General features: G+C 44.0%; 1 protein-coding gene across 12 annotated transcripts in view; it reads left to right on the forward strand.

The window, feature by feature from the left end:
• Positions 1 to 14,567, forward strand: part of AFDN (afadin, adherens junction formation factor) — a 723,489-nt gene that overhangs the window by 247,168 nt on the left and 461,754 nt on the right. For all 12 annotated transcript variants that reach the window (XM_083176399.1, XM_083176400.1, XM_083176410.1 and 9 more), the window contains one exon: positions 13,573 to 13,682. In XM_083176399.1, the coding sequence (XP_083032525.1) occupies positions 13,573 to 13,682 (110 nt within the window). The remainder of the gene's footprint in view (positions 1 to 13,572; positions 13,683 to 14,567) is intronic.

Here is a 14,567-nt window from a genome sequence, read left to right on the forward strand (position 1 = left end):
AATTGCTTATATACTTTCCCAGGCAATCCATCGATCCCTGTGGCCTTACCCAATGAAAGAGCCTTAATCGCTGATTGAACCTTCTCCACCGTAAGAGGAGACTCCAGAAGCTCCCTACTCTCTTGTGACAGCCCAGGTAACTCGATTCCCCCCAGGTATTCCTCCATCTCCTCACACCCCCATATCTGTTCTTGACCGATATACCTCAGCAAAGTGTTTTACAAAAACCGATGTTATTTCAGAGGGCTTCGTCAACAGTTCCCCTGAGCTCGACCTGATTTTAGTTATAGAGTTGCAAGCACTATCAACGTTTGACATATAGGCCATGTATTTGCCCGATCTATCGCAATTTAGATAATTATAATGGGATCTTCTTAACATTCTATTATTTGTCATAAAATATAGGTGCGCAACCCAATCTTGCTGGGCCACCAGCCATTGCACCCTAGAGGAATCGGTTTTCTCCTGACTGAACCTAGATTCTAGCTTCATCACTCTGTGTTCTAATACTAAGGCTTTTTCCCGACACTTCCCTTTGATACCCGCAATTTTCTTCATCATGACTCCTCTAAAATAAGCCTTAAAGGAGTCCCATACAAGTAGTGGCCTGCTCGATTCCAAATTATACCCCAAAAAACCTTCAATCTGATCAACTATTTCCCCAATATTATCAATCTGACCTAGCTAGGAGGGATGAAGTCGCCAGTATCTATGGGGGTTATTCCAGTTCACTCTTTCTGACAAAATCCTTCTTAGATGGACAAAACCATGTGCACTGCAGGTGGGGCAGATGTTACTTGTGCAGAGAGAGTTAGATTTGGGTGGGGTTTTACTTCAAAGTGAGATCTATATTGCAGTGTAAAAATAATGCAGCCAGTATTTACCCTGCACAGAAACAAAATAACTCACCCAAATCTAATTCTCTCTGGTCATGTTACATCTGCCCCCCTGCAGTGCACATGGTTTTGTCCATCTAAGAAGGATTTTGTCAGAAAGAGTGAACTAGAATAAGGCCCTATATCCTTCCTGGGGGTCTAAATCGAATTGGACCAAAATTGGGGATGGGTCTGAGATTCCACGTGATTTGTGTTCAATTTGAGATATATTATTTATCAGGTTTTTGGATACAAAAACCATGTCTATCCTGGAGAAGGTCTTATAAGACGAGGAAAAGCACGAAAATTGCTGAACATTTGGATGCTTTTCCCTCCCAGGAATCACACCACCCGATCTCACCCATAAAGTCCGCTAACCCACTCTTATTCCTACCCTACCCTCCCCTGGTGTTCCACCTGTCCATACAGGGTTCCATTACCTCATTAAAGTCTCCCAAACAGATAATACAACTATCCGGAGAAGAGATAACAAAGTCCATAGCTCTTTTCAATATCCGATATGAGAAGGGAGGGGGAATATACACAGCAAGGATACAGAGTCTGGTGGAGTTAAAGTACCCATCAATAAAGACAAATCTGCCTCCTGGATCAATCTTCGATAAATTGCTATCCCTTAGACGCCCCTGGATTAGCAGATCCTTCCATTCGGAATTCTCGTCCTTATCTAGAGGGGTTACCATAATTATTAAGAAAACCATCTCTTTTGAGTGTATTGCATCTACATTTTGTTATTACAAAAAACTTTTTTGTGCGCAACAAAGGTTTCTACCACCAGGTACAGGGGACTGTGATGAGGAGAGCGTGTGCTACCACATATGTAAACCTGTTCCTGGGATGGTGGGAATGTGAGATTGTGTTCTGTGAGAGAAATTATATATATACTGAGCATATTTTGATATTGCTCAAATACATTAATGACCTGCTCATCATCTGGGAGGGGGCAATGACCTCTTCATTAAGTTCTTGAATATCCTAAACAACCTTTTGCTATAAGGCAGAAGACTAACATTCTTAGATCTCAAACTCCCTATTGAAAATGATGGACACAGCTCCCATTATCCACCTGTCCTGGAGGGACTAAACAAAGGGAGAATTCCTGAGGACTAAAAGGAACTGCTCTTATATAGAGACATACAAAATATGAGCTGATCAATTGGAACAAAGACTGGCAGCTAGAGGATATAGCAAACGTAACATCAAGAAAGCCTCAAAGGAAGCTAAGAAATATAACCGAGGACCACTACTTATCTCTAAAAAGAAAAACAATGATGATTCCAAAGAAACCGTGTGATTCATTGGGACTACTATCAGGAATGGAAGGACATTTTTAAAATTCTAAACAAGTATATGGATGTTTTGATAACAGACCTAGATATAAATAAGATATTAACGATACGATTCAAATCAGTTGGAGACGTAGCATTAATTTAAGAGATATATTGGTCCACAGCCATCTTGAAAACCGTACAGCTTCATTGATAAAAAAAGGCTCCTACAAATGTGGAAGCTATAAAGCATACATGGTTATGACAAATACCACCTAATTTACTGATAAATTTGACAGTCTGGCAAATCAGGGATTACATTACCTGTAATACACCAGGAGTAGTGTATAATCTCAAATGCACGTGCAACAAATCTTTTATAAAGGCAAAACTAAGAGAGCTCTTAAACAGATGATACTGGGGCATCAGTCCAGTATCAAAAATGCCTATAAAGATAAACAATACATGAAGCCTCTTATGCCCATTGCCAAACATTTCCTGAAATACCATTGGGGGAATTCAGGCGATCTACAGACCTTTGGCATACTGTAGGTAAAGATAGGAATCAGGAGAGGAAGCAAAGACAAGGAATTTCTTAAACAGGAGACCACATTAATCTTTTTTTAGTGGACACTATATTCCCCAATGGCCTCAATGTAGAAATCAGTTATGCATTCTTCTTTTGATATATAGTCACATACAAAAATCAAAATGAGGTTTCTATACCTAATTATAATACTCCCCAGGGACAGGTCCTTGAGGTTATAACAAAAATTAGAGAGACACCAAATGTATATTTGAGCACATTAATACTAAATTAGTTGAGTCCTCAATCTTCATCTTTCTTTATTCCAGGATAATCATTATTATATTATCAGTACTATATGGGATTATACATTATTTATATATATGATTCTTTAACCTTAAACAACAATTTCTAGATCAGGTGAGCTGAGGACTACTTGAAACCTCAATAATTACACGCTTAGTGTAATTTTGCAGGGTGCTGCACCCTGCCTGTTTTTAAAACCTCAAAATACACCCTGCCATTTTTGTGTGTGGCACTGTGGGCCCTTACGCTGCCCTCCACCGCGCTGACATGCTGCTGAGAACTTTTGGTATGTGCCATCATGTGTATTGGGCATTATGGTTTGTAGTATAATGTGTAAGAGGCATTAGAGTGTGCCATAATTGGACAAGTCATACAACAGAATATGTAATGGGCATAGCAGAGTAAGACCATGTTTAATGGGCGAGAACATAGTGCAGAGTGCAAATTTTTATATTTTTTGTTTATTTCTCTTTCGTCCAGTTCGTGACACAGCTCCATGCCACACTTTTTTCTTTGGAATTTTTATTAGTTAGACTAGGTATTTATTATTTTATAACATTAGACTTAGTAGCAGGTTTTTTTACTGGCGTGTACCTTCTTGCTGAAGTTAATGCACGCTGAGAGCGCAACAGAAAACTGACAGAAGTGCGTCATGTCAGTTTTCTGTGTGCAGAGAGATGCATTCTGCAGAGGAATGCACGCTCTGCACAGAGCTTGCCTCTGCTTAAACAGAGGTTTCTCCTGGGCTTCGGGGGACCCCATCCAGCGCCTTGCTTAGAAGGGGATCTTGGGGGACAGGTCTCTCAGCGATGGCGGCCGCCATCTTTAAGAGCTTGGAAGCTGAAATCCCCTAGGGTTGTTGAGGCTTCTTACAGGACGTCCAGCATCTGTGGACACCTCCAAGTGGTCCCTGGAGGGGGAGTTACTGGAGGGGGAGAGACACATTTGGGAGCGCCTGAGAGGGAGAATTGGCGCCAAAAGATGCCAGCTGCCTCCGCAGGGAGGGAGACTTGGTCTCTTCCAGACTTCACTCTGGCGCCATTTCTGTGCTTGCTGCAGAGCTGAAAGACAGAGTTCCTTCTCAGAAGTATCTCCTGATAAGCGCTTCCCCCGCTGATCGCTGGCAACAGAACACACAGATAAGTACACTGGTGCATTACTCTGTGACTTTGCCTGAACGTTTTGCAGTGTTTTTTTCTCTTAATATTAACATGGCTGACGAGTGCAGTTCTGTTGCTGGGGAGGGAGCAATTAAAATGTTTTGTTAAAATATGTATTGTTAATTTATCATGTGAACAGTTGGACCAGGAGGAATTGTGCCCTTCCTGTGAAGCTGTGCCCTGTGGGGGCCAAGCCTGCGTGGGCTGTGGCTTTAACAGAGGCTTTACATAGGCAAAAGGGCTCTTTGGTAGGCTCTCCTGGACCTATCCCCTCATCTCAAGCTTCTGGAGGTTCTCTTACCCCTGCACAGGGAGACCCTATCTTGCTGCAGGCTAGGCAGGATACTGCACAGGGTGTGCATAAGATGTCTTCTCTTTTGGAACAATGATGTCCTTCCCGTCGGATAAAGGCATGGTTGCTTTATTAGGGGAAGCTGGCAAGTCCCCAGAAAAGAGACCGTTAATGACTAGAAAATATGCAAACATGTACTCCATGCCTGAGGATCATGTTAAGGTATGGGAGAAAGTTCCTCTGGTGGATTCTTCTGTTGCCAGATTGTCTAAGGCCACAGCGCTGCCAGTGCAGGGTGGTGCGGCTTTTAAAGATCAGGAAGATAAAAAAGTTGAAGGTTGCCTGTAGGCAATTTTTGAAGGGGTTGGTTTCACTATGCGTCCCACTATTGCTTCGGCCTGGGCGGCTAAAGCCATGATCAAGTGGGCAGAGAGTTTAAGTAGTCATCTCCAACATGATGCAGAGGCTTTTTCTGTGGCAGAAAAATTGAGATGTGCTGCGGAATATATATGTGAATCTAGCGAGGAGGGCGCCAAAATGGCGTCCAAGGTATCCGTCACTTCTGTCACTGCCAGAAGGGCTCTCTGGTTAAAGGCCTGGGAGGCGGATAGTGAATCTAAAAAGTCACTGAGAACTATTCCATTCAAAGGTGAGCTATTGTTTGGGTCAGAATTGGATGATATCATCAAGCAGGCTACTGTGGGTAAGAGTACTTTTCTCCCCACCACTTCAAAATCCTCTGGTTCTAAATTTGGAGTCTTTAAACCTTCCTTTCGCGGGGGAGCGGCTAACAGAGGACAGTCAGGGTGTGGAAGATTCCAGGCCGGCAGAGGTAGAACGACCAAATCAAAGTTTGGCGTCTTTACAAAGAAGCATGCAGCTAAAGGGGACGACAAGCCCTCTGCATGACGGGGTGAGGACTCCCTGTTCTTGGGTATTTTCCATTGTTTCAGAAGGATATTCGATAAATCTCAGGGGTCCTCCCCCTCGCAGATTTCTCCCCACTCCTTTACCAAGGACCACGTCTCTCAGATATTCTCTTCTGGGAGCTACCTTGTCTCTCGAGGAAAAAGGGGTAGTTATACCGGTCCCTCGGGAGGAGAGAAGGAAAGGATTTTCTTCAATCCTTTTATTAGTTCCCAAACCAGACGGGGTCGTTCAGACCTATTCTAAATGTAAAATATTTGAATGTTCATCTTTGGGTGGATCACTTCCGCATGGAATCCCTGAGGTCAGTGCTGTTGAGCATAGAGCCAGGGGAGTTTTTGGCATCAGTGGACATTCAGGATGCTTACCTCCATGTTCCGATCCACAAAGACTTCCAGTCCTTACTCAGGTTTGCAATTGGGGAAAAACATTGGCAATTCCAAGCGCTCCTGTTTGGTCTTGCCATGACCCCGATGAGTGTTCTCCAAAGTGATGTCCACCATGACTGCAGCTCTCAGACTGCAAGGAATAATTATTATTCCGTACCTGGGCGATCTGCTTTTCAAAGCGGATTCGGTAGAGAAGCTGCAGGTTCACCTGGAATTAGCGACACAGTTTTTGAGAAGTCAAGGCTGGATATTGAATTTGCCCAAGTCCCATTTGACACCAATGCAGACTTTGAAGTTTCTGGGGGTGATCATAGAGACACACCTTCACAGGGTTTTTCTCCCAGAATCCAAGGCTGTGGAGATTCGGCAGATGGTGTTAGAGATCCTACAAGCACCGGGTCTATCGTTGTGGCAAGGAGTAAGGTTGCTGGGAAAGATGGTGGCAACTTTCGAAACTCTCCAGTTCACAAGATTCCATTCGAGGAGTTTCCAATGGAACATCCTATCTTGTTGTTCGGGGAATGCCAAAACAATGAAACATGAAGTTTTAACCCTGTCACTGGAGTCCAGAGAGTCCCTGCTCTTCTGGACAGATGTGGAGAATTTGCAGCTGGGGAGATCTCTCAGGTCCTGGGATTGGCTGGTCATCACGACCGACGCCAGTCTGATGGGCTGGGGGTGGTAGTTCTTCATCCTAAGGCTTCAGGGCCTTTGGACAAAGGAAGAATCCAAACTGCCAATCAACATTCTGGAACTTCGTGCAGTTTTGAACGCATTGATACAGGCGGAGGATTTCCTAAAAAGATCTCCTCTGAGGATACAGTCGGACAATGCCACCACAGTGGCTTATCTGAACCATCAAGGTGGGAAACGCAGCAGGATGGCATTGACTGAAGTTTCCAAGATTTTCAGTTGGGCAGAGACCAACGTTCCAGCTTTGTCGGCGATATTTATTCCAGGCGTCAGGAATGTGGAAGCAGACTTCCTCAGCAGGGAGTCACTTCTGGAGGGGGAATGGACCCTTCATCAAGAGTTGTTTCAGGAGATTGTGGATCGATGGGGTCTACCAGACATAGACCTAATGGCGACGAGAAAGAACTGTCAGGTACCGAGATTCTGCTTGCGAGTGAGGGATCCTGCAGCTTGGGCAGTAGATGCCATGACAGTCCCGTTGAATTTCCAGATGGTCTACATATTCCCTCCATTTCTCATGTTGCCGAGTGTATTGAAGAAAATAAAGTCAGGGAGTACGGGCAATTCTAATTGCACCAGATTGGCCCAGGAGGTCATGGTACTCCGATGTACTGAGGTTGTCGACGGATTCCTGGAAGCTTCCTCCTCAACAGGACTTGTTAGGTCAAGGACCATTTCTTCACAAGGACCCAGGTCGTCTCAATTTGACGGCGTGGCTTCTGAAACCTCCTTATTGAAGAAAAAGGTTTTTTTCGGATGAGGTTATCCAGACCATGCTGAGGGGGCCCGTAAGCCGGTGTCGGAGGCCAATTACCATTGGGTCTGGAAGATATATATTAGATGGTGTGAGAGACAGAAGCTTCACACATCTAGATTCAAATTGTCAAGGCTTTTGAATTTTCTGCAGGATGGTTTTTCTACGGGACTTAGTCTGCAATCTTTAAAAGTGCAGCTATCTGCTTTATCAATATTTTTTTTCAAAAGAGAGTAGCCTTGTTACCTGAGGTTCAGACCTTTTTGCAGGAGGTTACTAGACTTAAACCCCCCTATAGGCAGCCGGTGGCGCCTTGGGATTTATCTTTGGTTCTGTCCATGTTACAGAATCCTCCTTTTGAGCCGTTAAGATCTGCAGATCTAAAGTATGTGTCGTGGAAACTCACGTTTTTGTTGGCAATTGCCTCGGCCAGACGGGTGTCAGAGTTGGGTGCCTTGTCTTACAAGTCACCGTTTTTGATATTTCATGATGACAGGGCTGTGCTTCGAACAGTACCAAAATTCCTACCTAAGGTAGTGTCATCTTTTCATTTAAACCAGGACATTGTACTTATAGTGTTTTCCCCTCCGGAAGGAGTTACAAATAGGGACAAACTAAATAAATTGGATCTAGTTCGTGCCTTGCGAATCTACATTGAGAGGGTAAAGGACATTTGCAAATCAGATTTGCTCTTGGTGCTATATGATGTGCATAAGGTTGGGTGGCCTGCTTCCAAGCAGACCATCGCTCGTTGGTTAAGGTCTACTATTGCCTTTGCCTACTGTAAATGGATATTTACAGTAGGATGTTCTGTCATGGATAAATGCACATACCACCAGGTTGGTTGCTTCCTCCTGGGCGGTGCGCCATGGGGCTACGGCGGAGCAGTTGTGTAGGACTGCCACCTGGTCCTCTGTTCACACCTTTACCAAATTTTTACAGATTTCATTAGTTTGCGTCGGAGGACGCTTCATTCGGACGGGCAGTGATGAGAACTTTTGGTCTGAGCGTGCCCTCCCAAAGGACCGGCTCGTGAACGTCCCATCGTGGAGCTGTGTCACCGGACTGGACGAAAGAGAAAAGGGGATTTTTGTAAGAACTAACCGTTCAAACCCCTTTCTCTGAGTGCAGTCCTAGTGACACAGCGATCCCTCTCTTACGCTCAGTTAGGTGTACCGTTTATGTGTTGTCATGTTATGGTTCTGTTATGTTGCATACAAAGTGTTCAGGCATTGTTCTGAGTTATGTATCCTAGTGTGCTCTTGAAGTTGAACTGAAGCATTATGGGATGCAGAGGGAGGAGCCTGCTCCCAAAGAATTGAAGCATAGGTGCCTTGCTCCTGGCGGACCCTACTACATCCCCATCGTGGAGCTGTGTCACCGGACTGGACTCGGAGAAAGGGGTTTGAATGGTAAGTTCTTACAAAAATCCCCTTTTTTTAATATAAAATGGTCCATCCCAATTGAAAAATGTGTCCTGCCCGGTGGTCAGCACCCTGCCCTAAAAAATTCCTACAGTGAACACTTCATTTTTGTCACGCTAGGGGTACCTTGTGGATCTATCTGAGACCTGGAGGTCAGGGGTTCACGGCTTGAAGGAGACTGGAGAACAGCAGGCTTAATATAACGCTTTATTGTAGTACCAACACTGAAAGAGGTAAGACCATTTAGGGAAACTGCAGGACAAAGAACCCAGTGGATACTTGGGCAACAATAACAAGGAATGTCCACTATAACAAGGAATGTCCACCATAACAAGGAATGTCCAAGAGTCTCTGTCAGAGTGCCGAGAGGGACACTGACAACTGACCGCAGGTGCGGACGGCAGATAGCAGCGGTGGTTGAGTGTCGACGGACACCGATGACTGGCAGCAAGTGCAGATGGCCGACAGCTGGGATGGAGAGGCATCAGCAGGCACGGATGACTGGCAGCAGATGCAGCTGGTCGACAGCAGGAGTGGAGAAGTGTCAACAGGCACGGAGGGCTGGCAGCAGGTGCAGCTGGTCGACAGCAGGAGTGGAGAAGTGTCAATAGGCACGGAGGGCTGGCAGCAGGATGCAATTGCGATGTCCAGGAAACGGGACTTGTTGAACTGTAAGGACTGGAGGCAGAATGCAAATGCAGGGATCCCGGTAACAGGTGCTGATTATAAGATAATGAATGCAGGATACAGGTGTGGACTGCAGACAGGGAACACTGGAATCAAGGATTTCACAGAGCAAGGGCAGGAGCACAGGCAGAAGCTTCCTCCCAAGGGATTGACAACAAAGCACTGGCGATTGTATGCCCCAGAGGGCTCTGCTTTATCCCCCAGGGCAGATCTTGATTGGAGGAGCTTAATTGGGGATCCGGGCCATTGGTTGGCTACCACAAGATGGCGGCGCCCGGACTGGAGGCCTCAGGAAGATGGTCGCGGCCAGGAGCCCCAAACGCCACACTCCCCGTCCTGCACGCGGACGGATGGCCCGCAGGCCCCGCCGCCGGAGATGAACAGGTGAGCGGCGCCTCTTAGCAGCGGCCGTGACAATGTTCATACACATCTTTCCCATTTTTGAGATGTAATAATCAGAATCAGCTCTATTGGCCAGGTATACTTGCGTATACTAGGAATTTGATTTGGATTGCTGTGCAACAGCCATTTAGATAAGTTAAACAGTGACAGTACAGATATACCTAACACATACAGGTATATGCTCAATGGGATTCGGTATGGAATCCCGGCGGTCAAAATCGCGACACTAGAATCCCAACCGCCGAAATCCCGAGTAGGGGGGGACGTGGATCGGCGTGGGGGAAATGGCTTTTGCTGTGCAACAGCCATTTAGGTAAGTTAAACAGTGACAGTACAGATATACCTAACACATACAGGTTTATGCTCAATGGGATTCGGTATGGAATCCCGGCGGTGAAAATCCCAACGCTAGAATCCCGACCCAATATATCCCGACTAGGAGGAACGTGGATCCCCCCCCCCCCTGCTTGCCACGCAGCAGGCCCGGTGCCTCGCAACGCTCGGCTCGCTAATTTATTCTCCCTCTATGGGTGTCGTGGACACCCACAGAGGGAAAAAGCTTCAGGATTTGGGCGGTCGGGAAATTAACCGACCGCCGGGAAATTAACCGCATCACGCTCAATATGCCATGGGGATTGTAGATGCAGGGAGCATATATTCACTGAGCTGCACAGCTCCTAGGCAGCAATCAGCGGGGCCACTGGTCATTGCAACAGCCAGGTAGGTAACAATATAAGCAGAGACCGTACAGTTATCACACAATGAACACCTACCCGCCGAGCTGCACAGTTCCTAGGCAGGCAACAACAGCGCTACTGGTCATTGCAAACAGCCAGGTAGGTAACAGTTAAGCAGGGACAGTACAGTTTTAGGTTGCTATGCAGTGTGCTAGACAGGGGAGACACAGGAGTACATATGGTTGAGTGGCACAGTTCCTAGGAAGCCATTTGTGGCACCATATTTGCGGCTGCTCAAAGGCAGCAGTAAAAATAATTTTATTTATATATCACTTTTCTTCCATAGCTGGCACACCCTGCCAGCTTTTTTCTGGCAGGGTGTGCAACTAGTGATGGTACAGCATACAGGCTTTGCATAAATCATGGTAAAAGAAACAGTAAACAAAAAAAGTAATATATAGCTTTCATCAGCTTAGAGGCTGGGAGAGATGGTAATTGGTGAAAAATAAAATGATGCAATGTACGGGTGTAAGGTCAAACTCAATGCTTCAACTGACATACTTACGCTGCAGGCAAGCCTTGAGCAGGCTTCCAGATATTTCCAATTTTAAAGGATAGTTTGGGTCAGCTGGTACAGGGGGAGGGGCTGGTGTTTGGACAAATTGCTCAGCAAGCTAATTAATGGTGGGGGGGGGGGGGAGATGCAGGCTCCCAGTAACATAAACTGCACATGGGATCACAAGCTCCTACAACAATACACACACATAATCACCCTTACCCTTATTAACACTCAAGTATTGTGAATATAGGTTTTGTGGATTTCGCACTGGATTGTTTGCCAATAAGTGCTTTAAATATGCACATTAGGTTAAATTGGCAGAGTATACTCCAATTCCCTGGATTTATTTGAAAACTGCTAATAATTAGCTAAATAGAAGTAGAAAGGGTTGGGGGTTTTAAAATATAACTTTTAATTCTTCAATTATAAAAAGGTCCCTTATCACCTATAATGTAATTTGCTTAAATAGGTCCAGGACTTACATACAGCACAAAATCACAAAAAACGACAACAAACATAAAACATAAAGCTGACATATATTTAATCTTCATGATTATATTTGAATATTATTAACGCAATTTTATTGTTTGCACTCTTCATATATCCTCTCATTAAGAAAAACTTAATGGTATATCTACACACTTTGAATACTAACTATAAATTAATGGGTTATATAATCAATCCCTATCTCATAAAAAAACACTCGCCAAACATTGATAATAAATGCAGATCTAAATTTCCACTCTGTGTCGAAACTGAGCACATTAACTGTATACGACATGTTAAAAATAACAGAATTCAACACCGTTTCCTTACTAATTAAGATCGCTTGCTAGGGTTAAATAGGTTGAACCCCGGCACCTCTGCGACAGGAAGTGGTCAAGCCCATTGCGGGTGAAACACGTCTTCCCCTTCCCCGCACGTTACTGACAGGACCAATGCAGCTCAATCTTTGAACTACTGCCAGACACCACCGCTACAGTACGTACGGCCGGGACAAGCCGCATTGCGCTGTACCCTGTGACAGACCACAGCTACAGGTACACAGAGGCTATAGGACCCAATGCCCCAATTACCGGACACCGCAGCTACATTATGAGTGGCCGGGAAGTGCTTCATAGCGCTACACCTTATGACTGACATCGATGCTATAGACACCTCAGTTAGCGCCACTATATCTGTAACTACAAGTGGCACAGCCGTATAACTAACTAAGAAGGTTCTGCCGGCTGAAGCGCACAATGGCCAGTGTCTGAGGGGAGAGAAATTAACTCCAACCACATGATACAGTGCAAGTCCCGGTACACATTGACAGCCGCAGACGGACAAATAGAAATTGGCGGAGATCTCAGCACACTCCCGCTACCCACCACCGCAGGACAGTGCCAGCATTTGAATTACCCCAGCAGACTCTTACAGCACCAGATCCTAGCAACCAGGCAGGATAACCAAAGAGGAAGTCTACTAGGTATCTCCAAGCTTCTCTCACTCGTGGGACCGGCAGTTTGTGTCCTGCAATGCTTAAAATCACCAGGACACGCTCTGCATGTTAAACACATGCAGCAGAAAGCTTCAACTTAATCTTTTTCTGATTGATAGGTGCCTAAACAAATCTCTCACCCCTCATCTGCTAAACTATGATGAGAAGACAGTAGAATTTGAAAGGGACAAACACCTTACAAATCTCTGCCTTTTTACTTAACCTTATTTCTTATCCAATCAGGATCTTTAATAATTATTAAATTAAGCTAATTGGTGTTTATTACCTCTTAACTACTGTTTTTGCTCTCTAGTTCCTCTCTCACTCTATGGTACAAATACCCAGTGATACTGCAATGCTCTATGATATCAATACCACTGTCTAAATCTATAAGAGCAGCAGAAGGAACCTTCACTATTGTTCAGAGCAAAAGCCTCTCCCTGACACTTTCATCTGTATATCCTCTGATCCATGATAGAGGGAAAGCAGATATCGGAGGAGACTCTTGCATAAAGCTCTCTGTCTTTCATACTATTATTGCCAATCATCTGCTTGCAACAATACATAATTCTGTTAGTGTGGACACAATGTGTTTCTCTGAAACTGCAACAGTAGGTCATTCAACAATTCAGTATTGAGTTAAGTTATAATTAAGGACAGTTATCCTCTTAACTATCAGAGCTATTTTGCCAAACTAAGACGGTCCATTTATTTCTAATTATTTGTGTCAGTGTGCGGTAAATATGTCAGCTTTATGTTTTATGTTTGTTGTCATTTTTTGTGATTTTGTGCTGTATGTAAGTCCTGAACCTATTTAAGCAAATTACATTATAGTTATGTTACTTAAGTAAAGTTATATTTAAAAAAAAATCACATCCAGTTATATTCACTGTGCCCCCAACACAAGTCTTTTTTCTCTATGTACAACTTAACACTCAAGTATTCAGTTTGTTAATCACATTTGTTTTTATTTATTTAGTATATTTATTTGTCACACAATATCACATGCATTCTAGGTACTTACCTCCTTCACATTTCTCAACATTCTGTCCCTCTTGATGTTCATTCTAGCTGACAAAGCAAGATCTGTTTTCTACTTAAATTAATAAACTGTGTGGATGTTGTTTTACTTCAGGTCATTAATAAACTGGACAGTGATAGGATACCAAGCACTGCAGAACGTGGCATGGTTAAACCAATGGTCCGACTAGATAAGCAACAAGAACCCCATGGGCTGGATAGCAGGTAAAAAAAAAATTCCAAAAAATATTCACATCGTTGACGATCAGTATGTCAGTTGAAAATAAATATATATCCTTCTCTGTAATTTCAAGACCAGCACTGGGGCCAACATATATCACAGGTGGACATAAAGTACATTTTTTTTTTATCAGTGCTAATTTCCAAATCATATAAAACCTGCTTCTCATTATGCATTTGTACTCTTATGGTAACAGAACTGAGTTATTAACTGATATGAATGGCAAGTAGTGAAGACCGTTTTCACAGCTATGTTCTGCGCAGTAGAGAGATAATAGAGCCAATAAGAGTGAATTACCAGGCACAGAGAGTGGGAGAGAGGGTGATTAAGCCAAATTGTTGTTAATGGAAGTGCAACCTCAAATTGGGTAATCCAATGGGCTAACCTTTGCAAAGTGTTCTGGGGTATGATCGATAACAGAGTTACAAGGCCTCTTTACAAGTCATTGGTGAGACCACACGTGGAATATTGTGTTCAGTTCTGGGCACCACACCTTTAAAAAGGACATACTGTAAATGAATTGGAACATGTACAGAGAAGGGCAACTAAGCTAGTAAAAGATTGAAAATCACTAGAATACAAATATAGGTTAACCAGGCTGAATATGTTTTCACTGGGGAAACGGAGGTTAAGAGGTGATATGATTAGTATGTTTAAGTACAGGATTGGGAATCATATGGAACTGGGATATGATTTGTTCACTAACAGGCCTATACTTAGGACACACGGGCATGTATCGAGGCTCAAGAAAAATTCCGTACTGAATTAAGAAGAGGATTCTTCACCATTAGAGCAGTAAAATTCTGGAACTCATTGCCAATGGGGGTGATTACAGCAACTACTGTTAATGAATTTAAATAAAAACTGGA

This window comes from Crinia signifera, chromosome 3, assembly GCF_055691185.1.
Source record: "Crinia signifera chromosome 3, ASM5569118v1, whole genome shotgun sequence".
NCBI lineage: Eukaryota > Metazoa > Chordata > Amphibia > Anura > Myobatrachidae > Crinia > Crinia signifera.